Genomic DNA, 27,577 nt, shown 5'->3' with positions numbered 1-27,577 from the left:
AGAAGACATTTTTAGTTGCCAGTTTTCATGGTTTGTCACTCATCATTATTCATTTCTAATCCCAGATCAATGGAAGCTATAAATTAATAAATTACATCAAGAGGTTATTCATTTCATAATCAAAGAAAGAGATGAATTGCATCAAGGAGACAAATACTCATATTATCTTATTATTGATTTTTTTATTACTATTTCTTCTCATGAATTCCATTTATTGAAAGAAATGAATTACACCAAGAAGGCTAAAAGAAAATTAGAAACAAAAAAAACATAAAAAGTCCCAAGAACTTGAGCTCAAGCCCCTATACTACTAAGTTATAATTCTTTAAAATGTGGAGTAGTAATCGTATCATTATTTTCTAGGGAACTAAATAAATAATAAGTGTTTTGAGGATAGGGTTCTGAGGTGGTCCCTGTCTACACTAACATCTCACTATCAGTAAAAATCATTAACCTTAACTTTACAACAATTAATCCGAAGCTTTTTGCTCAGAGTTTTCTGCCGTAGGCCATGTCGAAGGGTAACGAGAGGAGGTAGGCAACGAGCAGATATTGATGTCGATGGGGAACAACCGGTACTGAATGTCATGTTCTCTGAAAATGCTGGCTATTTCCTCAGCCAGTCGAGACCTCCTTTCCAGCCTCTCTCCGATGTCCTGGTAGTTCATTTTGTGAGTTACCCAAAGCGAAAACTTCATCCTGTTCAACTCGTCGAGTTCTTTGACCACAATCATCGGATCAGAACACCAGTGGTCCTTTCTGTTTATGACATAACTGCAGAAGAAATGAAAGGTTGAGTTCAATCGTTGCTCTAACAAATAGCGATTGAAAATGATGTGTTTTCCAGCTGTACCTACTTTGTTATTCTTTGCTTCACGATGGCAATCTTTTCGACTGGTGTGGCAATATGGATGGTGAAGTCGACTAAATCAAGCATATCCGGACTGCGATAAAAGTTGCCAATCGGCGTCGTTGAAAGAACACTGTTGGGAAACACCATCTTCATGTTGTCGTATCTCAAGAATACGGTGGTCAAAATGTTCATCTCCTCCACCACAACCTGAAACCACCAAGGCGTGTTTTGACGACACGTTATAATTAACAGAAAAATGGGGTTTTTTTTTTGTACCTGCACTCCATTGATCTCGCACCGATCACCGACGTCGAAAGGGTGAATGATGAACAAGAAGATTATGGATTCGAAGATGGTTCTGCAGGTGTTCCGAAGATGAAGGCCGCTAGGACCAGCTGGGAACTGAAGAGTGTGATTAACCGTGATGAAGCGATTTCGAGGACGACGAGCCACATTACGATGATGATGGTTCCGGCGATGACGTTTATGATCTTGTGAAGCTTGTTCACTGCCGTCTTTGTGTCGTTTAGGGTCAAGGCGAGAGCTTTTCGCTCTCTGTAGGCATTCAACTGAAACAAAAAGCTAATGTATGTATAGATAGAGTTCAACAATGAACAAATTAGTTCTTTTATAGATTGGTAGGCTGCTTATGTACTCGTATTCGTATTCGAATATTTTTCGGATATGGATATTTTACTAATGATAAAGTGTCTTACCACCCAATTCTTCAAGGATTTCTTGCTGATTCTACTCTGCTCATAAGCACCTTCAAAGGTAGCCATTGTCCTCAAAGCTTCGTCTTCTCGCATGAACCGCATCAAATCCTCCAAGTAGATAAATCTATCAACCAAAATGAGCGTTCCTTAGATTGCTTAATTTGATCTTTTAACTTTGTAACAAATACATTTTACAAACTACTTAACCGGTGATACTCACTTCGAGCCACGGCGAGCCACATTATGGAAAATCTTCTTGGCAGCCGCTGTTGCTTCTTGTTCACTTCTGATCTGCCTCATCGAGTCATCCTCCATTATCTGCTCATCCAATGTCATCAACGTCCCGTGTCGGACCATCTTCATCAACCTCTTCATGTTCCAAGCCGAAATGTTCTCTTGATTGAGTTTATGGACGTGTTCTAATGCGATCCCGCCATCCGCTTTCTTTGTGGAACCCGATTTAGGAAGTGTTTTTAGCTTGGTGAATGTTTTCTTCAACATCCCACTACTCCTTTGTTGTTGTAGAAAGGTATTGTTACGAAGATCCGAAGGCACGGTTGCACCGGCAGTCTGCAACCTTCTGATCTCTGCTGCAGTTCTCTCGTCTTCTTCTTCCATCCTCCGGGCTTCGATTATCGGAGAACCAGAGAGTGTCACGATCACGTATTGGGTGAACAACGTTTCTTGAATCCTATCGAAATAAGTACTAACATGAAAAGATGAGGCCATTACTTTTACTAGCAGTGTCTTGAGTAACCATAAGAACGTGCTAATCAAGAAACATATGAGGATTTTGGTAACGTATTGAAGAAATAAGCTTTGCTTCTCAACTTTCTTGTCGAACAAGAAATGCCAAGCCAAAAGCACCAGGGCTAACCATAAGCAATTCTGCACCGGTCTTTTTACACCATAAACGAAATACAACATCCTTTTCCTTAAAAAGAAGTTCATCTCGATGAAGAAGACGATTATTCGGATTCCCCAACCCGAAACCAATCGGCCGCATATCAAAACCAGCAAGAACACTAGCCATTTCCATATCTTAAGCTGCCATAGATCCAGATTTTTCAATGAAGGGATGACTAAGCTGCAAAGCAGAGCACCGATGATAACAATAAGACTCAAATATTGAATCCAAGTGAATGCATTAAGAGTGGTTCTCTTGTACTCATCGGGAAAATCTTCATCTGCAAAAGGGTCATCGTCTTCTTCATTTTCCGAAGCTTTCCCTAACATTCCGGACTTCATCTGACCCGAAGCTCCTAACAAACCGGACATCAATTGTACCTCTTCCGGTGACCTGTCTATAAGCCTCGACTTAGTACTCCTCAGCCTCGATAGCAAACCCGACTTTCCATAAGGAGCAGAAACGTTCGATAAACGTCTCGATGCATCTTCGTTCCGATCGTTTATCCCGTTTCCGTCGTGTCCTTGCGATTGGTTTTGGAAACTCGCGGCGCCTGTTTCGAAAGAAACTCTTCTAGAGTCTCGAGATATAGCGGACGGATCGTGTCTAAGATCATCTATGTCTACCCCCATCTCTAATGCAATCTCGTTGCTGTTGGTGCTTTTGTTCATGAGATGATCATTCATTATCTTCCACGATTGTTCGCCCGTCGGCCACCGTTGCTTGTAATCGAAGCCATCATTACCACCGTCCATCTTCTCATCCCTATCGCCCCAGAACTCGTAATTGGGCTGCCTGAAACTGGTTTCGTGGTTTGGATCTCTGTTTCCTGTCCTCGACTCTGCCGGCTCAAGCGATACCGAAGATTTCCTGGGATCCCCATCCATGGCGAACAGCGCTTCCTCGTATCGAAATCGGATAGAGTCGGAACCTCTTCGGTGCTGGATTTATTGCTTCTTTCCTCCACGTTGTTGGACGAGTTCGACGATCAGAAGGCCTTTGGTTTCAATTCCGGCATTGAGGATTCGCTTCAATGAAGGCCATGGCTGCAATGCAAAAATTTCGATCTTAAACGTAGGGTTTGGAGCTGCTAAGATACTGATGTCGTGCTTGATCTTCTTCCAAATGAATTTTTCTTCTCTTTTTCTGTTGAGAAAACTGAAAGAGAAAAAATTGTTAATGGTAACATACTAACAATCAAGAAAGCCAAGAAAGAGAGAAGCAATATGAAGATTAGAGTAAAAGGTGGCGTTGAAGACGAAAGAGACAGAGAAAATGCATGGTTACACAGTTAGTGTTAATTATAAAGAGTAAGATATAAGAATTTCTGGGGGGGGTTTCCATCTAGAATAACTAATTTCTGATTTTCATTTTTTTTTATCTAATTTCCAAGTTCAAGGTCTTCTCCCTCAAATAATATACAATTTTCTAATATTCGTAATATTTATTTGTATCCGTAATATTTTTATCTTTATCAAATATTACGAATGATATGCCCTGGTAAAATGTTCAATCAATTTAGGATAAACCATGAATTTCATCATTTAATTTTTCTTCTCATTCTTATTTTGGTCATTAAAATTTAAAGATATTCAATTTACTTATAAATCTTTCGATTTGCTCCTATTTTAATCACTCGGTTTGACGTAAATGAAATAATGACATGGGAGTCATATATACTGGCGTGGACTGTTTTTTATTGACATGGAATTTATGTGTCATCCATGTCACTTTCTCTTTTCTTTCTTTCTTTTTTTTAATTTTATCTTATTCCTCCAAAGATGAAAATTTTACAGTTTCATCCTTATTTCACATTGGCTCTGCAATTACCATTCTTAGACCACTCCAAATATTGAAAAACTCATCTCATTATCTCCTATCACTCTGTCGATTTAGATTTTGACCTAAATCACTTCAAATCTCACCTATAAACCCTAAAACTAATAAAATCTCAAACCACTCTTATCTATAGTATATGCCATCCAATCAATATAAAATCAAGATGTACAACGTATTTTCTCCTTCTCCACTGTCCTATCGTTAGGATTTGAAAGAAAATACTTCATCATTGATAAATCACATAAAATTCAAAACTAGTATTTTTTTACCAAAAATGTGGAGATGTTTCATAATTCTAGAAGAAAAATGTCAAGTTATAACACCGTTAAGTATTGATCAACGGAGTGACCAAAATCAGAATAAATTGAAATTTTTTAAACTTTAGTGATCAAAAATAGGAGTAAGAAGCAAGTTGTGTGATGAAATTTATAATTTACCCTATTTTTATTAGTAAGAAGCAAGTTATTTGATGAGAGTAGATCCTGACGGTCCCTCTTCTCACGTAGATGGCGACTTGAAAGTAGGTAAAATCTGAAGGAAGAAGGGAGATTTAAAACTTCACGTGTTGACAGAGAGGAGGAGACATGTGAAAACCATTAACAGTGTTGCAAGAAAGTTTTCACGCGAGGTAGATGAAGACTTGATCCCAGTATTTTGAACCAAAAAAAGTTATAGAAAAAAGTCAACCAATTCCTACGTGTCACTGTGTACGCTCACGTTCAGCTTCAGAACCAAAACCCAACAACTCATAAAAAGCTTGCACTTGTAAACACCGGAATATAAATGAACAATTACTTCTACCTACACATATTAGGTCAAACAACTTAAGATTTTGGGGTTTATCACACGAGAGATCCCCCAAACTATAGTCTAATTCGGTAGTACAACAAATATTCACCCTTTCTTCTGATTTAACGATGATTTAATTGCTCATTAAAAAAAAGGGTAATCTATGTCAAATACCACTCATCTTTATGCTCGGGATCGAAAATGCCACTAACGTTTCAATTTTGCCAATTTTAGCACGGATGTTTATGTTTCACTTCAATTTTGTCACACCGCCGTTAATCCGTTAACGGCACGATGACATGGCGTTCGAATGCCGTGACTGCGATGACATGGACGGTTTATTAAAGTTTTTTAGTCCACGTAGGATCGTTGTTGGCATTTGATTGGTATTTTGTGTTATATAAATAACTAATTTAACCCTATATTACCCCATTTGCTTCATTTCTCCTCTTATTTTCAGCAGCAGAAGAAACATGAAGAAAGAAGAAGTTCGACGGTGGAAGAAGCAGAATAATGGAGCAAGCCTTTGCATATCCAGTCTGTGGGTGTGGATATCCGGCTCAACTGAGGACATCATGGTCCAATGATAATCCCGGGAGAAGATTTTTTGGCTGTAAAAACTATGGGAGTTTGGTTGTACCCGGTTGTCGATTTTTTTGCTGGTTTGACCCTCCTATGACTCTACGAGCACGTGTTGTTCTTGTGGGATTGTTGAAGAAAATCAAAGCAATTGAAATTAGGAGGAGGAATGAGAGAATTGTTTGGGGTATTATTTTTATTTTAGGGTTTGTATTGGGTTGGTACGTAAAACAAATGGTGATGGTGAAAAAAATTTAGGGTGGAATTTGTGATGATAGTACTTATTGGTTTGTAATGGGATGAAAAATTGAGGGTGAAAATTTTAGGATTAACGGGTTTTTGCTTGTTAAATATGATGGTGCTTGTTAGATGGTTTTGTAAAATTAGCTACTGAGCTTTGCTTGTTAAAAAACTTGGTGTTTTGGTGCTTTGATGCTTACAGTTTTTTTATCTTTAAAATGTCAAACATGAATGATAAACAAAATAAATTTTATTCAATAAGAGTTGTAGTTGATAATCAACACATGTGTACAACAACATAAAGTGCACATAAGCACTTAAGTATCAACCTATAAAACCCAGCAAAATATGACACAAAATATCAATGTGAATAAACACATGAGTTCAAAAGACAGTTCATAAACTTAAGTATTCAATCCAAAATATCAACCCAAGTATCTAAGTTCTGAAATCATCCAAATAAAATTGGAGAATATCAACCTATAACATCCTTGGTCGTTTTGCAAAAACATTTCGACATTCTTCTTGGGAAGACTGGGTTATAGTGCTTAACTGGCTTAATTGTTGGCTGGTAGTTACATATTCTTGTGAGGGTGGCATCCATCTAACTGACATTACATTTTCTGTTTGCTGGTTGGTTGGATAAAAGGTGTGGCTTGGAGTAGGAATAAAGATAAATGGAGGCTCAGCTTGTGATGATGATGGTGGTTGTGATGTTGCAGCTTGTGATGATGTTGCAGCCTTTGATGATGGTGTAATCCTTGTTGTAGTTCTTCTCCTAACCTGTAGTCATAAGTGTACCAAAATCTCAAAACATAATTGTAATTGTGATATAAGGTTAAAAAAGAATAAGAAATATATACATGTAGTTTTCTCCGGATGTGCCGTGATTCAACCCTTATTTCATTGGTTTCTCTTGTTGAGTTGAAATTAGGTCGCCTAGGTTGCATGTTGCCTCCAACTATCCCTTTGCAGGTCCTTTGGTTGTGTCATGGTTGACCACACTTGGAGCAATACATCATTAGACCTTTCTTGCTCATTGTAACATGAGAATTTGTAGGCTCATTCGCTTCCTTTCTCCTTTTTTTTAGGTCTTCCTGGTGGTCTTCTAATTATTGGTGGTATAACTGGTTCACAAGTGGTGTCAGTTAGCCACTGATTGGGGCCTCTCATGGGTTGAATGAAGTGACTATAAATTTCTCGTTGAGTGGTTACAAAATAAGAGTTGTGAACATAAGCTTCAGGCCTTTGATTATTTAACACCATTACAGAAACAACATGTATGCATGGGATTCCTATCGATGAAAGAAATAAAAGTGGTTAAATTAATAAAGTAAATGAGAACAATATTGTAACATAATACACTTGATACAAACTAGTGAGATCCCACTTTCTACATGAACATGAATGATTTTCTAAATCAATAGCATGCTGGTTAGATGGTCCAGCATACACTTGATATTTTTTACCTTCTGCGTGTGTAGGCCAGCACCTACACATAAAAATGAATCAAGAATAAATAACTTAATTGGAAACAAACTTAATAGTACCTACACATTAGTAAGAATAAATAGTTTAACAATACCTAGTGGACTGTTGAATTGCAAGTTCAATTTTCTTTTGGATTCTTGGACACAAACTTCCAGTGTACTTGTTTGCAACTTCCTTTTTCTTGGCAATATTTTCCATTATCTTGGTCCTAATCATCTCCATTAAAGTCAAAATTGGTTTATCGCGGCTTCCAGAATCATCTTGTAACAGAACCAAAAAATGGCTTAGAATCATATTATAATATAATCATATTTAAATAATTTTATTCATTTTACCTTGTTAAAACACTCAGACAAATTGCTGAGAAGCATGTCTGATTTCTCCTTGGGGAGAAATGAGATTTAGACCATTTGACAGGGCCTTTTGCATTCAACCAATCAAAGGCTGGTTTTGATAATGCTTTCAGTTCATCCATTGCATATTCAAACTCTTTTTTGTAGGTAGCTCTAGCTGCCTTCCACAGTGCATCCTTTAAGTTTTTTCCTTTGAATTGAGCATTATTCTTAAAGTTGGAGTACAAGTGTCTCACACAAGTCGTATGCTCAGCATTAGGTAAAACATGCATCATTGCCTCAACCAGTCCCTAAAAAACAAGACACAAAGTATTAGAAAAATTGTTCATAATAGAAAGGAATAATTAATTAAAGGGTAAATCAAAATTACCTTTTGTTTGTCTGACATAAATGTGATATTATGGGAGGTTTCAATCTCCAAATCAGTTGCCAACAGTAACAGAAACCAAGTCCAAGATGATTCATTTTCACTCTCAACAACAGAATAAGTAATTGGATAGATGTTGTCATTACCATCAATACCAACAACAGCCAAAAGAGTACCTCCATAATAGCCCTTAAGGTGACAACCATCAATGCTAATTATAGGTCTACAACCTTTGAAACCTTCTTTGCATGCTAGTAAACATATGTACATTCTTTCAAACACTCTATTATCCAATTTTAGAATGGTTGTGCTTCCAGGATTAAAAGACCTAATTTCTCCAAGATAATCATATATCTTTGAGTATTGACCCTTGTGACTCCCAAGGACCATATCAAGAGCTAAGTGCTTAGCTCTCAAGCATTTACTCAATGACACTTTATATACATGATCTTCTAATACATTCTGCCTTAAAGCTGTAATTGGGTACTGAGGATTAGCCCTAAATTTTTCAAGATATGTTTTAGACATCCACTTATAGGTTGCATTTTTATTTTTAAAACCCATCAAACAATTATGATCTCCTACATAAGACTTAATTTGCCATGAGGTGTTTGTTTCATCTTTTAGATCAACCCTTGATGTCCAAATATACCACGGACACCCTTCCTTGCAAACAACATGCACCCTAACACTGTTAGTTCTTTTGAATCTGATATTAACCCTATTCTTAATCCCATACTGCCTGACAGCCTCTTTGAACTTCAACTTATCACCAAAAATCATTCCAACTTTAAACTGTGGGTTTTCCATATCAGTTTCATCGTTAAACTCAGGACATCTATGTTTTCCTCGACCATCAGAGTCGGACTCAAAATCAGATTCAGTTTCAGTATGCAATGACTCTAATTCATCAGTTTCATTTTCATCATTCAAAGATGCATTAATATTTCCCTCATCTCTATTGTTTAACCCATTAAAATCTCTTTCAAAATCTACACCCACATATACCTCATGTACAGACCCCTCTTCCTCACTCACATCATTTTCACTGTATTCAAAACCACTTACAGAAGAATCAGTGTCATCAGCAACATATTATGTATCTTCTTCAGAGTTTAACTTAGTCATGAATGTTTCATAAGTTTCATGAGTTTCATGCATTTCAGTTATAACAGTTTCATGAGTTTCAGTTGCATTGTGATATCTGGTTTGAGTGGTTTCAGTGGTTTCGTTCGAGAAGTTTGCTTCATTTTCTTCTAAGTACAAATGAATGTGCCTATTCCTGGGCATATCTTCTAACATGCTAATGATATCACAATCTGTTCTTAATGGCTTAACAGTAAATTTATGCCCAGATTGTTTCCAAAACAAATGCCACAAACCAGAATAACCTAACTCTTCCACAATATCATACATTTCAAGCATTGACATATTGTCCACATGGCACGTATCAATAAAACTTACCTCCTTTCCAGTGTATTTAAAACCATATGAATTTACCATAAAGCCACCATGATGCATAACAATTGTAAAATATTCAGATTCTCTACCTGTCAAAATGCATTAAAAAATCAGCCAGCATTAAAAATTAACTTTACAATACTGGTGGTCCCCTTACACTACTTTTACAACATTGATAGCAAACAAACAGACAAAACCAGTAAACGGTCCATCATTAACTTGTAAAAACTAAAATTTGGGACCACCGTTGATGACAACTATAGAACAATTAATCATATATGCAACAAATTTGATGCAACAACCACCGACCATAAAAAAAAATTAAAAATACCCAACATCCAACAATATACATTTATATGGATAAACTATTCATTCAATACAGTCATATGCATCGGCATAAAAATCATGCGGGAAAGCAACAACAATCATATTTTATACTCTTTTCGAATACAACAAATAGTTACATTGATATACACTGCCATAAAACACTGTCAGTTCTTTTGGAATACAACAACTATGCATTCAACACAGTCATATATGCACCGGAATAAAAATCATGTGGGAAATCAACAACAATCATATTTTAGACTCTTTTGGAATACAAAAACAGAAATAAAACCATATTTAAGTTACATAAATAACGAAGAAAACAACAAATAGTTAGAGATAGAGTGTTTTCATAAAAACCCCTAAAAGTATTTCAGAAAAATCCCTAAAAGTATTTCGAAAAAATCTTAAAAAACGTCAGAGGCTTTTCAAACGCCATTACCGTATTTCATGCTCGCCATTCCTTTCGATCGCAAGAATCGTTTCTCCATTTTGCTTTTGCAGCGACAGATGAAATGAAGGAAATGTTTTTCAGTGATAGAGAATTTTTACGCTCTTTTGGAATACAAATGAACAAAATGAATGAAAACTTCTGGTTCATTCATCTGATGGGTTGTATTTGGGAAACCAACGCAAAGTTTTAATTTTTTTTGGAATACTAATGAATTGTTTAATGGGTTTTGGGAATAATAAAACACAAAACTATAAAACTACACCGTTTTAGGAATACAAATAGTCATTTGCAAAATTACGTCGTTTTACTAAACCGTCCATGTCATCGCCGTCACGGCATTCGAACGCCATATCATCGCGCCGTTAACGGATTAACGGCAGAGTGGCAAAATTGAAGTGAAACATAAATGTTCGTGCTAAAATTGACAAAATTGAAACGTCAGTGACATTTTCGATCCCGAGCATAAAGATGAGTGGTATTTGACATAGATTATCCTAAAAAAAACAGTGATTGCTGATTTAACAGCCAAGGGGTCAACTGTTCAATCAAAGGAAAACTCACAATGAACCTGTAACTTATCCTATTGGATAATTCAAATTACTCGTAAAACTTATATTCGAATGCTAATACCTACAAAATATAACCTTTCTTTTATATCCCAATGAAAACGGCTGGCTGAAAGAATTGACATCCATGGTTGTAGACGACCATAAATCATAAGAGAAACAAGTGAATGAAAAATACTGTACAGTGCTGATGAAAATGGCGGGAATGGCCTGTCCGACATAGCTAAAAAGCTTTATATTCAAGTTATGAACATATCTACCGTATAACACGTCTTTTGTCTTTAATGGTGGCCTCTTCTAAGGACAGACAAAAATCCTCCCGAAGATTTCCTTCGATCCTCACCTTCATCTTCTACCTATTTTACAAATTTATGCAGCGTTAAGCTTTTGATTTTTATGTTCATATTCATTATTTGTACCAGATTGTGCTTCGGAAAAGGGTGAAGAGAAGGAAGAGCGTGACCGTTTGAAAATAAGAGAGAAAATAAAAAATGCCATTCCCAGAGAATGAGAACAAACCTCCTTGGCAATTTGCTGTAAAATCTCTATAATTTCAGCGAAATCGGGTCTTAGTGCCGGATCTTGCTGCCAGCATCTCTCGAGAAGTTCAGTGAGCCTCGGGTTAGCATGCTTTGGAATTGTAGGACGTAGACCCTAGAATCGATATGAATTTAAAAAAAAAAGTGATCACCGTTGATCTAAGCACTACAAAAATAACCTTTTCTAAACCGTAAGATTAAATGGATAGAGACAGAAGGCAAACCTTTTGAACCACTCCAACAGCAGCTTGTAATGGTGTTAAGAACTCGTATGGAATCTGAAAATGCAAACAAAGGCAAATAACCAGGGGAACCAACGAACAAACCAAAACAAACCAGCAGGCATCTTCGGGACTTCAGTTCTCTAATTAACTTTTACTGGAAATTAACTGACTGGATCAGCTAGCATTCATTAAGCCAAACCACATTTCTAGAACATGATACACAGCATACTATGCCCGTATCCTTTTTCATAATTCGTAGGACACCCAAAGGAGAGTTTAGGGATATTCATGGAACAGTTTCTAACGGCTCTCGCAATAAGACCTCACCTCAGGAGCCATCCATCTATATGTTCCAATTTCAGCTGTCATAACTCCAGATTGAGCTTTCAGTCTAGCAACCCCAAAACCAGCAACCTTGACCACCTGTAATGCAAAGCCTTTATTAGAATTTAACCAAAATGAATTGTTCCCAAGCAAAATTTCAGTAAAGGAGTAATCCCTGAGAAGCTTAAGTCAATTCCATGTACAAACTTAAGTAACTTCAATCATCTTACTTCATTTTCATCCATTAGAAGATTGGCAGCCTTCAAATCCCTATGGATTATATTATTTTGATGCAAGTAGTTCATTCCTTTAGAAATATCAATTGCAACTTTAAGCAAGGTTGGAAGCTTGAAAACACCCTTGTGTTTGTGAAGATAGTCGTATACACTTCCACCAGACATAAATTCTGCAGAGAGAAATGGCAGAAAGAAACCTAGCATTAGCATTTTCTTTCAACCACAAAAGAATAACAAAGTGAGAATGATCAATGATCATAAATTTCACTTTCATCAAGTTAATAAAGACAGCTAAAGAATCAGTAGGGTACCTGCTATAATAAACAAGTTTGGTGGCTTGGTACACGCACCAATAAATTGCACAACGTTCTTATGCCGAACTTTCCTGCACATTTGAAGGAAATTTCTTATGAGCGGAATAGATTACTCCTGGAACTAAGAAGCACTCCATTCTGATAAAATAAAAAAAATCTGCAGATGTCATATTGTTAGAATTAAAAGTTAGAATCATTGAGGCATTTCATCACAATAAAAACTTCCTGGGCAAACTCTTTCTGCAAATCAGTATTTATACTCTCTGGCTTGAGGACCTTAATTGTCACACCCCAATAATTAGAGTTCAAATTAAATTGTTTTAATTTTCATTTGAGGGATCAAATTGTAAAGTTTTGTCAAATCTTGAGTTGTTTCGTAGGCCTCTAAAGTCTGAACAGTTTAGGGGCTTGAAGCCTGATTTTTCCATCGTTATTTGGCTAAAAAATCTGAATGAATGAAACCAAGCTGTTAGGTTTCGAACCCGCGTGCTATAGCATGGATAACCATGCCTCTACCATTAGGATAGGAACAATTTGGTATTAAAACATTCAAAATACATTTTAACTTTATAGATTAGTTTTTAATGCCCAAAACCCGTTCTTTTTTCCACTAGAAAAATCACCCCAATGTTGTAACCTTTGCAAAATCGTCCCTCAAACATCTTCTTCACCGACGAGTCCCAACACCGTTCAGTTGCCTCCGACCAGCGTTGGAGTATACCGCCACCTCCAGCCATGGTTTTAAATAGCGCTCACGGTCACGTTTTCGGTCGCATCGTGTTTATCACGGTTGCAGACATAACGGATGTCATTGCGAGTATCGCGATCGTGAATTTTTTTAAATGTCGTACAACTTACCCTAAAATGACTAAATTAAATATAATTAAAATAAAATTGTAAAATTTAAATTGTAAAAATTTATATTATTGAAATTGAGACTAAATTAAATAAAAAATAAAGTTTACATTTTAAACTAGGGATTAAATTATAAATTCTAAAAGTTGGAGGGATGTCAAATTAATATATCCTTTAAAATTATATTTTAAAAATTATTAAAAAAAGAATAAATAAAGGCCCTCCCCCTTTCCCCCGACCTTTGTGCTTTGACATTCCCCCTTCCTCCTCCTCCTTCACCTTTCTGCTTTTCCTCCTCCCCTTTCCTCCTGCATGTTTATTCTCGCTGGCGATTACACTATGTTTCCCAAAGGAAGATTATTCCAGAAGATCAGCAGTCTAGCCCAGTTATTTTTCTTCCAGTCGCTTTCTCAGGTTCGTCGATCCTCTCAAATTTCTTATTCTCCTCCCCTTCCACCCCCGATTTCATTGTCTGAAACAAAACAAAAATATTCTTTCACTCTCAACTCCCCCTTCCTCCTCCCCGACTTCTCATTTTTTTTGAAACAAAGAAAAAATTGCGGTTGAAAATTGAAATCACGGTTGGAATAACGCTTATTGCGTCCTGTGATCGGCGCAATCGTCTGTTTCCCGTTAAATTGCGGACGCAATCGACCGCGAACGGTGTGAAACCATGACCCATCGCAAAAACCATGAATAGTAGTTTCGAACGGTGGCACGACCGTAATATCACAACCACTATAGCATTTTCGGAACGCTATTTGATACCCTGCCTCCAACTGTATGGCCACCGTCTCGCGACCCTGTCCCCCGACCATTAAACACCCAGATCGATCTCTGTTCGTCGTAAAACAGGGAAGTGACGCTCGAAAGACCCATCGTTGATCTCGGCCATGACTCACCGGTGATTGTCACCGCCCTTACTCGTGAAAGTGTCTCCCTCGTCCGATCATAACCCAATGACCCACTCATCGAGCCTTGCCGCCGTTCGTCGTGGAGAGCTCATTGAAGGTTCGATGAAAACCCAAAGCTCTCATTCGAATTTTTGATGATTTCCAACCACACCAACTGTCCATTCGCCTCGTCGCCTATGCCGATGAACTCATCGCGTTGATCCAAGAAAAACCCAACCAATGGGTCGTTCCACCGTCGTCAATTTCTTTTTATGTCACGGAGGTAAGCTTTTAATTGTTTGTCAGTTATTTCAACGTGGTGTTGGCACGTTATTTATGTTGTTTTGGGTTACTTGTAATGTTGTAATGCATTTGGAGTAATTTGATCGTCGAAATCAACCTCCTAGAACCAGTTCAAGTAGCTTGAGTCAACCCGAACCGATATTGACCCGTTGACTTTGACCTGCCCGTTGATCGTTTTCCAGACCCGTTGACCTTGACCTTTAACCAATTTGACCATTAACTTTGACCAAAAAGTCAAAATTTCCCAAAAAGTCATATTATATGTTTTTCGACGTCTTGAGTCCAAATCTGAAGTCCGCTTTGCCAAATTCAAACTCAATAAGCTGTTTTTTGGCATTTTATCTTCTGATTCAATACGAATTTTCACGTTTAAGTTATGTTTCTAATATAATTGGTTTTGCCATGTATCCAAGACATTATGAGAAGTGGAATTAAAGTTCAAGGGCGATTAAATAAAGTTTAATTGGTTAACTGATGTGGCTCGTAAATCGAGATAATATTCTACTACCTTTTGTATGTTTTTCAGAACTCATTAATATTCTACTACCTTTTGTATGTATTTAATTATCATTGGACTCAAATTGAATATGAAATAAGGGCAGAATACTATATAAGACTCAGACGGCTCGCAAAAGAAATTGGTAGACCGATTGGAAATAACTCTAAGTTCAGTGATTAGTTAGTAAATAAATTGACTTTAGAATCCAAATTTTTGATTAATTTGTTTAAAGGTTAAATGTCAGGAATACTTGGTTAAGAACTTACAAAAATAACTCTATGGAGTAAAATTACAAAAATGCCCTTGTAATATAAAAAGACCAAGATTGCCCTTGAAAGTGAAAAAATAACCCATAAAGAACATACTTGACCAACTTACTAGAAAAAGTGCATATGTTTGTTTTGAAAAGAATTACCAAAATGTCATCGAGCTGCGAAAGAACTAAAATATCCTCCGATATTCAAATGACTAAAATACCTCTGAACCCTAAAGGGATTGGAATACCTTGAACTCTAAGATAACTGAAGTAACATTGAGTGTTGAAGTGACCTAAATATCCTAATAACTTGGAATAAGTGAATGTCTTTGGATAAATTCTAGAAATACCAATAAACTTTGTATCATCCCTAAAGGTTATGGAGCACGACCGAGACATCCCTAACGTTCTTGATACTGATACAATACGAAAATAAATAATACCATCGGAAAACTTATTCGACTCTTTGAGAACTGATCCATGATGATTTTGAAGGTGATCAGTTCAGCTAGTGCAGTTAGTATTAAGAATAGAATGTTGTGAAGGATCTCGGTCTGAATTGTACTGTTGGGATCTAATTAGTCTGATCTGACTCGAAATTCAGAAAATTCAATATAAATCTTGGATATCATAAATCATCGTTTACCATTATTGGATTAAGTTACCAAGAATTTTTCATGAATTAAAATGTCAAAAATGTCCCGAGCAAACCGAGTAATGGAATCCCTCTTGATATATTTATACGAATGCTAACTTTTTCCAAATATATATAAACCTTAAATGATTATGATGTAAGGTTTTTGAATACATTTTTGATGCACCTAAAATCCTAAGTGATCCAGAAGTATCAATTCCTGAATGTCTGATTAGATCCGTTAGTAATCGAATCTTTTTTATAGGGACCGTGTATCTGAAATCCAATCAATCTATAGAAATTCTACGTTTTCCCTTCTTGATAACGATCAAGTACCTTTAAAAAAATTAACTGAATCTTCTAGTGTGTTCTCTGTGTTATATGTTCGTTTTATTTGTATTGAAATTATAAATTGATATATGGTTGATTTACAATTGTTTTTACTGATTGATATAATGATTTACTGGTTACTTGTTTTACTAGAAAAATGAAATATGTATGATGTATAGATCATGGAACTACTACTTGTTATTTTAACTGTTTTATTGGTACACCATCTGGGTAGGTTGGAGTATGGAGGTTTAACTCTAATCAAGCTGGTAAATCCTTACGGACCTAAGGTGACCCTTGGATAAGCTTTTATGCCCTAAAATGTTCCCTTAGATAGGCTTTCAGGCCCCGAGGTGCTTCCCTTGGGTAGGCTCTGAGGCCTATTCCTTAGGTAGGCTCTAAGGCCAAGGTATTTCCTTAGGTAGGCTCGCACTTCTGGGAATTGCATATCAGTATTTGGGTGGAGGGTACTACATTGATTTTAAAAACTTGTTTACTGAAATAAACTACTATTATTTTTAAGCTATGATTACATTTTATTCTGGTTTTGAGGGAACACACTAAACGTCTGTTTTCAATCTCCTGAACCTGGTCCTCTTAACGTTTTCTCTGAACTGTAAGTTTCATGTCTTTTACTTTAAGAAATAGCAGTGAAACCTCATCTCATCACAAAAACCTGTAGAAGCTTGAATCAATAATGAAATTTAATGCTTGTCGTTTATCTACATGCCATTTAGCATCATCGGGTAGTTTTGTATTAGTGAGCTTCCCAAAGCTCTCTTTACTCACCGTTTCAGTTAAAAGAATCGATCCAGTGCAGCTAACAACTTAAGTATTGGGAGTTCCTTCGGCTTTGCTTGCAGAGTACGATATAATGTGTAGTTAAGGGGAATGTAGGGCACATTTGATTTTTTTTATATACCGAGTCTGAAACTTATATGATTTTAATTCTTTTACTTAACGAAATACTTTTTCTTTTGTTATAATCAAGGACGAGACAGGTCTTGGCTCCCCTAAAACTTGGGGAAATATCTTTAAGCCCCTTGAAATTTTAAAATGTTTATTTAGGTCCTTAAAAATATTTTTAAAAAATCATTTTATCCTTTTAAAATTGTTACATATTTACATATATATATATATATATATATATATATATATATATATATATATATATATATATACAACTCGTAATGTCATTAGAAATGTAAATGAAAAGTTGTTCGTAAATCGTTCACAAAGTAGATGTGAATACCCCTGAACAACATTTCCATAAACACCTTTTATCTTATTAGATTTTATCACAGTAATCGGCCGTTGCTTGTTGTGCTATAATTTTCGTGTTAGTTTTCCGTTGACTAACACGACTCCAAGTTAAAATTTCAAACAAACGAAAAAGATATCAAAACTTTCATACTCGTATTCCTAATGGTAAGAAACGTACAAGATTACATCCGGCGAATTCTCTTAACCCATCTGCATTCATACAACTTAATCTCACATAGGGTCATGAATCTTTGACATCAATCTCTCTCGGGAGCATTTTCGGAAACTCTTCTCGTGCTGAGGCTCCCTGTATATGATGACCACACCCTCTCGAACTCAGTCGAGCATGGTTTCTCGAATTTACCGTCAGATTCCTCCTTAAGAACGTTTCTATTCAAAGAGGACTGTGCCCTTATGGGACTTCCGGTGCGCGAGATCAAAGAACAGAAGGCAGGTGTTGTGAAAGGAGAGGCATACGGAGTGTGCTGAATTGAGAAGGTGCTTTTTGGCATTGGAAGACCGCTCAAACTGTTCCTGTTCAGAAGGGAAACTGTTTCTGCCTCGGCACAGCGCTTGATAGTATCATCAACATAAAGGACATCGTCTATTCGTGCCATAATGTTGAAGGTCAAACTCTCCATCACCCTTGCATAGCTTTCAAGAATCGATTTCCCGACATCCTGCAATTAAAACATAATAATGGACTATTTTCAGTTCTGCTTATTAGTATAATACAAGGAGCTTCCAGAATCTCATCTACAAGGGTACATGGTTTGTAGATACGCATGTTAGAGTAATTATCTGGTTATAGTGAAGAATAAAGACATTTACTTTTTCCCCCATAAAAACATTATGCAAAATACCTTATTATATTGAATTTTTCTCATATCCAATGTTGTCTGCGGAAGACCGGGAAAACGATGCCTTAAGCCGTTTAAGAGGGTCTCGGCTCTTTGGGCCAGAAAATTATTCTTTTCATTGTCAGCAACAAGGCCTTTAACCTTTCCGCCCCATGATGAGCGCTTAGCTTTGATGTCATTAACGTGTTTCTTTTGATCTTTGAGCATCCAAACATGCACAGCTGCCTCAATCCTGTTCGTTACTTCCAGAATGTGATGTTCCGTTGATAGATCAAGGCAATCAAGGAGACATTCTGGCGAGAATTGATCGGCTGTTATGTATCGATAGATGATATCTCCTAGACAAGCCTTTCCATCCTGATGGCAAAGAAAATTTGTTAACATTCAAACCAAATGTAAGAAAAGCAATGCCATAAAACAGTTGCTTCACCATAACTGTCACAAGGAGTCGTTCATGCACTTGTTACTTTGACATTCAAACTAGGAGAAATGTATTCATGTATATCTATTCTATTCCAAAGCTATTTTTAAGTTTTCAATCCAACTATTCATATTGAAGAATTACTACCTAATGAAGAGATCAAATGCATGATAGCTAATGTGGTTATTCAGAAAAAACTGCAAAAATGTCGTTATTTGAAAAATGAATACAGTCGAATACCTTTGGTAAGTTCTCCAAGTAAGCAGTAGGTATCTCCATCTCTGCAAGCACATTGCTATTAATAGCCATGGCTGCCTTCAGTATTTGGTTTGTGCAATCCCTACTTTGCTGCAACTTCTTCCTTGCATCCTCTGACAAGCCATTTGGTGGCACTTTCGGAGACGGCAACCACCACTTATCTTCCTGCCTAATCGAGGGCCTCCCTCCAGAAACAAATGATGGAGAAGCTTCACAATCACCGACATCATCAAAAACCAACCCCCGATCAACATACCAAAACTCTGTCTCACAAAATCCGTCAAGTATGGTAATCAACATTGCATCAAGCTTCTTAAGGGCAGGAAGGTTTACATACAAATCTGAACGTGGCCTTGTCACCATGACTTCGTACGTGCCTCCTCCAGGGAATTGTTGTATAGACGGTACAAGTTCAACAATCGAATTGCTCACACTCAAAAGCCACTCCATTTCTCTCCTCCACATGGCCTTCTTCTGTGGTGCTAATGGCTCTAAACTCCAGAGCTGACCAAAGACGGTTTCTGCCATTACAAACAAGAGTGCCATTAGCTTATAAGAAAATTTAACTGATCCGATACATAAAAAAAGCATTCAGTACAAGAAATTATAAGCAAAATCACACCAACCAGAGAGATTTGTGATAGCATTCGAAATGGCAAGTGCACTACACACTCCTTGCCCACCTCCGGACATGTCTTCTCCTAAAAGAAGCTTTGAAAACCTCTCCTTCATCATCTCAACTTCTGTATAACATTCAAAACATTACGAACCATTACGAAAATCGAAAATCATAGGAAATTCAAATTAAAATGAAAAAAAATGAATAATAACAGATCAAGTAGATTCTTCACTCAATTTTCCAAAAATTCCTAACAACGATATTTATTTGAAACTATAACTAAAAAGAAAGCACAACATATACAAAAAATTTGCTACAAATAGAAACAAGTAAAATCAATTCGGTCAAAATTTACTAAGCATAAATCTACATCTCGCATCAGCCTATAATTAACCAAATGTTGAAGCAATCCAGTCACATCCATAGGGAAAATATCAAAATAAACAAATAAAATGGAAATACCAGAAATTTTGGTGTCCTGTTTCTCAGGCCTCTCATCATCCCGTATTACCACATCCTTGCCTCCAATCACCGGCAACATCAACGGCACCTGAAAACCGAACCTTCCAGCAGCCGGTAGCCTTGGAGATGAGGTCATGGAACTCGAACAACCTTCTCCATCGAGCCGCCGACACGAAAAGCTACTACAACTCTCGGACTCACTCACATCAGCGCTCACACTATAACTCCCGCATCGCTCGCTCCGCTGATCGAAGCCATCATCTGAAGATACACTTCCCATGACCTTGTCAATCACAATATCCAACGGTTAGAAGAACAAATCCCTCAGCGCGCACACATCTGCTAACAGAAATGAGAAGAAATTCGGCTGCCTCGCGTGGTAGCGGTAGAGTGTGAAATGATTGGTTAGGAAAGTAGAATTAACAGACTGGAAACACTTTTTTCTTTGATTGCTCACTCTCGATGAAATTGTTTAATGTGCCTGTACATGCTCCAGTACTGTTATGGTTTTAGTGGTAGTGATGATTGTCTCTGTGTGGCGTAAAGCAAAAGTGACGGCATTTTGACGGTGCTTCTCTTTTCGTCACGGTTTGGTCTTTTCACCCGACACCGAACCTTACGTTTGGACCCATCCCTCTGTTTCAGTGTTTCCTATTTTTTATGATTTTTTTCCAAATTAATATATAGGGTAAACTAGGTAGGTAATCATCCAATTATTATTGTGATTTTTTTAATCTAATTATTTTTTTAAAATATGTATATTTAATGTTTTGTTTTAATTTAATTTTAATTATTTATTGTTAAAAAAATAACATAACATTATATGTGATTTTAAAAGAAATAATTAGAAGATTAAGATAAAATTATATAAATAATTAAATAACTAAATATGTAATTTATCTGATATATATGTTAACATTTTCTTTTAAATAATATTTATTACGATTTTGTTATGGTCGAGCTTGCTTGGAATTTGCAAATGACGTGGCCAGATTTCTTCCTCAGTATGGAGCGAATCTGCTTGCGTGGACAGAGATGTTCTGAGTCCCAAATGTGGACAACTTTGAAGAAACGGCATTTGCGAGGGACCAAACTGCGCTTATAATTCTGTTTACAATAAAAAATTAAGTTGTTTATGGTGCGTTAATCGTATTATTTAGGTTAAACGATCGATTAACCGTTATAAATGAGATTTTTTTAATCGTAACTTAATCATTAAAAATGATTAATTGCTAATGATTAATCGTTATTAACGGTTTGGTTACAGGTTAACCGTAGGTTAATCTATTACAATTATTTGTCAAATTTTTTTCATAATTCATACTACAAAAAATGTAACACTTAACACGTACGTACATCGGTGTAAGTGAATGAAATAAACAAGTGTATCACTTAACACATACTTACACATGTGTCAGTGAATAAAACAAAAAAGTGTAGCACTTGACACATACTTACACCGATATAAGTATGTACATCCTCTAATATCTTAGTGTCTAACAATAAACATATAATCATATGGTGTAAGTATGTTTCTATATTTTTAAATAACTAAAAAATAAAAAATAATATATATATATATATTAAGTTATTTGTATACAAATTTTATTAATATATATATATATATATATATATATATATATATATATATTATAAATAATATAAACTTATATTAAGTTATTTATGTAAAAATATAATAAATTAGAAATATAATTATAAATTTATTTTATTAACTGTTAACTATTGATTAAAATTCGTAACAGTGACGTTAACCGTTACCATTAATTTTAGTGGTTCGGTTAATCGAAATCATTTAGTATTAACTGTTTGTTTAATTAACCTGTTAAATATAACAGTTATACCGATTAACAATTACGGTTAACGGTTCTGGGTTTTTTTTAATACCCTAATAAAAATGACGTGAGTTCACATCCCTAAGACATCGGATTACGAAATTAAACGGTTCTTAATTCATCTTTATCAGCGATAACTGCAATTAATTTAGCTTTCAAACTTTAGAACTGACCAATTATTTCTTTTAAGATATATGCTTAAAAATTGTAAATAGATCTGAAACATTTGTTTGATATAATTATATATATAATTTTATTATGATTTAATATTAAGTATAAATAATTATATTTTTAATATATAACTAGATTAAGATAAATAATTTTTTAAAATTAATCATTGGTATCAAATCTATCGATCGACTAATCTGGATTAGGTATTGCAGAGGAGAGGGCGACTCTCCCAACCCAGTTTAATCCAAAAACAATATAAAATAAATATTTTTTAAAATATACAATTACATCAAAATAAATATTTATATTTAAATATGTAATCTGCATCAAATACAGTCATATTTTAATGTTTGTAATGAATTTGTCACTAAATTACAAATTTTTACATATAATTTTATTATTAGATCGAAAGCCTATTAATAATAAGATAATATAATAGTTTGGAAGAAAAAGGTCTAAGGATTAATATTGAAAAGACAGAGTATTTATGTTCAAACTTCAGTGGAAACCAAAACGATGGAGATGTAGAAGTATGCATCGAAGGACACGTTTTTCCCTCAAATGATTGTTTCAAATACCTAGGGTCTATGATACATAAAGATGGGGGTGTATATGATGACGTTACACACCGTATAAAAGCGGGATAGCTAAAGTGGAGGGTTGTTACTGGAGTTTTGTGTGACAAGAAGGTGTCTCTAAAACTTAAGGGGGAATTTTATAGAATGACAATAAGACCAGCGTTGTTGTATGGATCAGAATGTTGGACAATCAAGAAGGATCACGTAAGGAGGATGGAGGCCGCAGAAATGAGAATGCTTCGATGGGCATGTGGTAGGACTCTGTGATGGGCATGTGGTAGGACTCTGTGGGAGATGACACCAAACTCTGCAATTAGATGTCCTTGGGGGTGGTGCATGTATCCGAAAAATTGAGGGAGGGAAGGCTACAGTGGTTTGGACATGTCCTTAGGCGAAAACCGTCGGATGCAATCAGGAGGGTAGAGTCGATTACAGTCGACGGTGTCAGAAAGAGAGGACGACCAAGAAGGAAGTGGATAGACTGCTTGAGATCTGATTTGAAGGATTTAGCCCTTACCGAGGACATGACCTCTTATAGGAAAGTATGGAGACTAAAGACCAAGGTAGCCGAGTAGTGTGGGTCACAGCCATAGGGTGTAGTATATCTGTCTTCTTTTTAAATTGCCTTTGTAGTAATTTCCATGACCTCTACTTTTTATACGTTTCTGTCACTGGATTTTATGAAGGATTAGAATTAGAGTAGCAGAGTTGTGTTGTCTTAGTTTAGGTTCTAACACATTAGACTTTATTCCTTCTCGTAGCTTGCTATCGATGACTTCCGTGTATCATTCTCTTCATGTTTCCTCTTTTTAAATTTAGCCAGGACTTACGTTTATGTCTATATGCAGAGATTTTTTACGCAGGGATTTATGTGCAGGGATTATTTCCCATTACAGACGCACATATGAAGACTATTCAACTATGTATTTATTGATTTATTTATACATGCATTGTATTTTATCTTTATTTTTAATTTTCTAACTGCCGGAGGTATTCCACGGAAGCTGCTCTCAACCTGGCGTTGGGGGCAGCCTACTACCCTACCTCCCCTTACCCCATTGCATATTGGGAATAAGGTTTTGTTGTTGTTGTTGTAGTATAATATAATAGTTTGGTGATGGTGTATGTTGATATAGAAATAAAAGAAATTATTTTTTATTTCACTTTATAGTCCCTTTTATCAAAATTAGAATTTCATCAACCATTTTAGTCATCAATAAAGGTTTAGAAGACTGATTTATAGTAGAAATTGGACATTATAAGTTTGTTACAGAGCAAAAGAATGCATAAAATCGATACATTTATTGACAATTCAGAATTGTTTGGGCCAGTAATTGTTTCAGAGAGGTCTTGTGCTTCTCCCTTGGGCCCTTCCACAGAGCAAAGCATTTTTCGGAATGGGATATTCATCCCTCACTGATTGCACTGGTGAATACACTCTCAAGTAAAACTGCTGCCCAAGATATTGCCGTGCCCAAAATTCACTCCTCACATTCCACATCCCAACATTATCAAGAGCCAAGTAAATAGCAGTCCATGATCTAGGATACACCTGCAAACACCATCCGTTATTCGAGTCGTGTTAATCTAAATTCGAGTTTTTAAACATGTAAAAGTTTCTAACCTGTGTGGTCGATCGAGAAACTGCGTCTCTTAGATTGTAATCTCTACGACTGTCCGGTGTCCACAATCCTCCATCCATGCTGCCATGGAAAAGTAATGCAAGTTTAGGGCGAGAAGGCAATATTTTGACTTTGGTTGTTATGTATAAGTTCTTACCCGACGACCCAAAAGGCATATCCATCGATATGCCAGTTCTGGACAATGCTTTCGTGGTTCTCGAACACGATTTCCACAAAGGCTCGAAAATCGGCACCCATAACTGATGTGTCGAGGTACATTGGTTGACCGGTTGGGTTATCCGAGATGCTTCCCACTCGGAAAACGCCTCCGATCTTGAAGTAATCGGCTAGTTTCAAAGGTGTATCGGCTGGAACAAAAGAGACACTGTTAACAGCGTATCTTTGCTTCCCATTGACTTGAGCAGCTGAGTTCACTAGCTTAATTGTTCTGCTTATGTTGATGAGACCGTAGTGATATGATCCCTGTGGATTCGGCCTTGGTCCACTTGCGGTTAGGTTGGTCCTGATGTGCACCAAAATGGAATATCGTGAGTGAGATTATTCTGTCTGTGGTCTGTCTAGATATTAATTTGGACGTTAAAATGTTTAACACATTTAATGATGATCATTTTACTTGAATTTGTGGAGTTTTGATCTTATAAAATTAGTTTTTTTTAAATTATATTTTGGATTGATATTTTTAAGAAAGAACTCACATTTTTACACTGAAAAACTTATGACCCAGAGTAATACGATAATTATTTTATAAGTTTAGGAACAACTATTATAATAGTATTATCTCTGTTTTTTTTTAAATTAGATCGAAAAATAAGAAACCTTTTATATTTATGTAGGGTCAAGTTAAATCGATCAAAAATTTCTACCCTAAAATTTAAAATATGTGTTAAATATGATATAGTACGAATCCAATTCGAGTTAACCAAAAACCAGATTGACCCATCCCATAACCATTCTTACACAAATTTAATATGGCCTAGGACCTCTAATTTAAAACACACATGAAGGGCTTGAATATGATGTATAAATAAGTAAATAACTTAAATGTTAATGATAACTTTTTAACATATCATATTCAAATTATCCAAATAGTAGACATAAACATGTTTAAAACTCGATCCACGTATTTTAAATATATTTCTTGCTAGATCCAAACCGACATCTAACATTCAAGTTGGCAATAGGTTGGTGAAATGATCTAATTGATATTTTGAAGTTTAGGGTTCAATTTATAGTTAAGTCCATGGTTTAACTCGAAAACAATTTATAAGTGGATCAAGCTTTTACCTGATGGATCGAGCCTGGTTAAGAGACCAGTCAATTTGGGTCGTCGGTCCACCAGGAACCGGCCCGGAAACCGGCTTGTTGGAGTTACTATAGTGAAGAGTCCCGGTGGTTGTAAGGATCTTGTCAGTAAACCGAGTGGAGGCCACAATGTAGAAATCCTGGGCAGGCTGGTCCATAGTAACAAGCACGGAATAGGATTGACCCACATGGACATCAAGTGATTCATAGACGGTCTGAACCGTGTGGGTTCCCTCCACTTCCACCAGCTTCATCTTGTGACCCTGAATTCGGAAATTCAGTGAATTCTGAAGCCCAACGTTCGATATCCGGAACCTGTAAGTTTTGCCTGTGGGTAACATGGAACGATACAAATCTGTTAAATTTGTTCAAATTTTGGTAAAAAAAAGGGTTAAATTTTTAGCACAAGGTGTACCTTGATCAACTGTGAAGAATGCACCATTAGGTCCATGGCCATTGATTAGAATACCATCAGGGAAGGGAAGTTTATGACCCCCATCTAGCCTAGCTTTCAGTTTCTGCCAAAATTTAATGTGTCAATATTCGAATTCGTAACGTCTATTGTAGTCGTTTTAATCATGAGTAGTTTATTTTACCCTATGATCGGTCTTGAACCAATCTCCGATAAGAACGGTGAAATCACCGGCGGGATCCGGGAAAGGGACCGGGATTCTTGGCCTACTGAGGATCCTGATGCCGCCGAACCCTCCGGCTGCTTTGTGGAAAGCAAGGGACGGGAAGTAGTAAAAGCTACCGATTTGGTCCTTCACTTGTAAAATGTACGTGAAGTTCTTGCCCGGTGGGATAGGGCATGTCGTGCCGTACACCCCATCCTGGAACGAGTTTCTCCTTTGCTGCACCCCATTCCTGTTTTTGCATAGATTTATAATTAGTTGAAATCTCTACACAATGCATGTAGCCATGTAGGTATACTGATACAGACTAAATACTAATTTTTAAATGCACAATTTCTTCGTAAAATAACGATGTATATGCTACCAGTTCAGTTAATATCGTTATTGTTGTAACAAGCGTATTACTCACCATGAAAGAAGCAAAGGTTCATCCAAGTTGTTGAACACATTGACGATGAGATTGTCATTAGTAACAGAATAGAGATCAGGCCCTGGAAATTGCCCATTAATAAGAATTCCCTGCAAATGAAAAAAAACCGTCAAATATAGAATAAAAAACAAAACAATATAGCATAATGTATTGGCATACAAACCTGCTGGCGAACCCCAAGTGGGAAAATATCACCATAAGTTACATTCCAGGTGAAGAACCTGTAAGGATCCTCAGCCTGAACAACAACAGCAACAGAAACAAGAACGAAACCGACAGCAAATCTTTGCCATAATCTGCTAGACGATCCTTTAAGCGCCATTTTTTTCTGAAGAACTTGATATGATTTAATGACACACAGTATGAAGATATATGGAGGGTTTAAGAAGCTCCAGAAAAAAAAGTTACAAGCTTTACAGAAGAGCAGGAGACACCGGTACGTGACTTAAAGGGGGGGAAATAATGAAATGAATGAATGAAATAAACAAAAAGAAGATGGAGAATCCAACCTCCCCGCGAAAAAGGAAGAAGAGGAATTGAATGATTTGGTGTTGGTTGTTGGAGTGCTAATCATGTTTTTATAGTGTGCTTAAGTTGGGGTGTCAGTGAAATTACGCGGTGATTGAGCCACCGAAATCTTACAATTTATGGGGACTTAACTGTAATTAAACCCCTAAAGTGTCTCACACGTAAGGACTGCATGTCAAATATAGAAGTCCTTGATAATGTAAAG

The 27,577-nt window shown here is 36.4% G+C and overlaps 4 protein-coding genes and 1 pseudogene across 4 annotated transcripts; all 5 read right to left on the bottom strand.

Moving 5' to 3' along the window:
- Window positions 1-455: 455 nt before the first annotated feature.
- LOC120177000 lies at window positions 456-3,723 on the bottom strand (annotated as a pseudogene).
- A 3,775-nt stretch (window positions 3,724-7,498) lies between these two features.
- Window positions 7,499-10,726, bottom strand: LOC120177009. The gene is made up of 5 exons (XM_039183275.1): window positions 10,675-10,726; window positions 9,294-9,684; window positions 8,138-9,182; window positions 7,769-8,057; window positions 7,499-7,674 (listed from the first exon to the last, which is right to left on the bottom strand). Exons 1-5 carry the CDS (start codon window positions 10,724-10,726, stop codon window positions 7,499-7,501), a joined length of 1,953 nt encoding a protein of 650 aa, XP_039039206.1.
- Window positions 10,727-11,086: 360 nt separating this feature from the next.
- LOC120177008 (serine/threonine-protein kinase STY17-like) lies at window positions 11,087-11,834 on the bottom strand (the record flags this gene model as incomplete). The annotated part of the gene is made up of 3 exons (XM_039183274.1): window positions 11,087-11,298; window positions 11,462-11,596; window positions 11,706-11,834. Coding segments are annotated over 3 exons (339 nt in total), but the record flags the coding sequence as incomplete, so codon positions are not given.
- Window positions 11,835-17,746: 5,912 nt separating this feature from the next.
- On the bottom strand, window positions 17,747-20,512 carry LOC120177017 (rop guanine nucleotide exchange factor 1-like). Its single transcript, XM_039183282.1, has 5 exons — window positions 20,233-20,512; window positions 19,778-19,894; window positions 19,134-19,672; window positions 18,476-18,829; window positions 17,747-18,292 (listed from the first exon to the last, which is right to left on the bottom strand). Exons 1-5 carry the CDS (start codon window positions 20,510-20,512, stop codon window positions 17,870-17,872), a joined length of 1,713 nt encoding a protein of 570 aa, XP_039039213.1. The 3' UTR covers window positions 17,747-17,869.
- Window positions 20,513-24,047: 3,535 nt separating this feature from the next.
- Window positions 24,048-27,183, bottom strand: LOC120177018 (L-ascorbate oxidase homolog). The gene is made up of 8 exons (XM_039183283.1): window positions 27,008-27,183; window positions 26,824-26,933; window positions 26,376-26,646; window positions 26,195-26,297; window positions 25,762-26,107; window positions 24,614-24,979; window positions 24,459-24,537; window positions 24,048-24,386 (listed from the first exon to the last, which is right to left on the bottom strand). The coding sequence occupies exons 1-8, from the start codon at window positions 27,164-27,166 to the stop codon at window positions 24,174-24,176; spliced, it is 1,647 nt and encodes a 548-aa protein (XP_039039214.1). The 5' UTR covers window positions 27,167-27,183; the 3' UTR covers window positions 24,048-24,173.
- Between the last annotated feature and the right edge of the window lie 394 nt (window positions 27,184-27,577).

Source organism: Hibiscus syriacus, unplaced genomic scaffold (assembly GCF_006381635.1).
Source record: "Hibiscus syriacus cultivar Baekdansim isolate YM2019G1 unplaced genomic scaffold, ASM638163v2 tig00112276_pilon, whole genome shotgun sequence".
In the NCBI taxonomy this organism is placed as follows: Eukaryota; Viridiplantae; Streptophyta; class Magnoliopsida; order Malvales; family Malvaceae; genus Hibiscus; species Hibiscus syriacus.
This window is presented reverse-complemented; position numbering and strand designations above follow the sequence as displayed.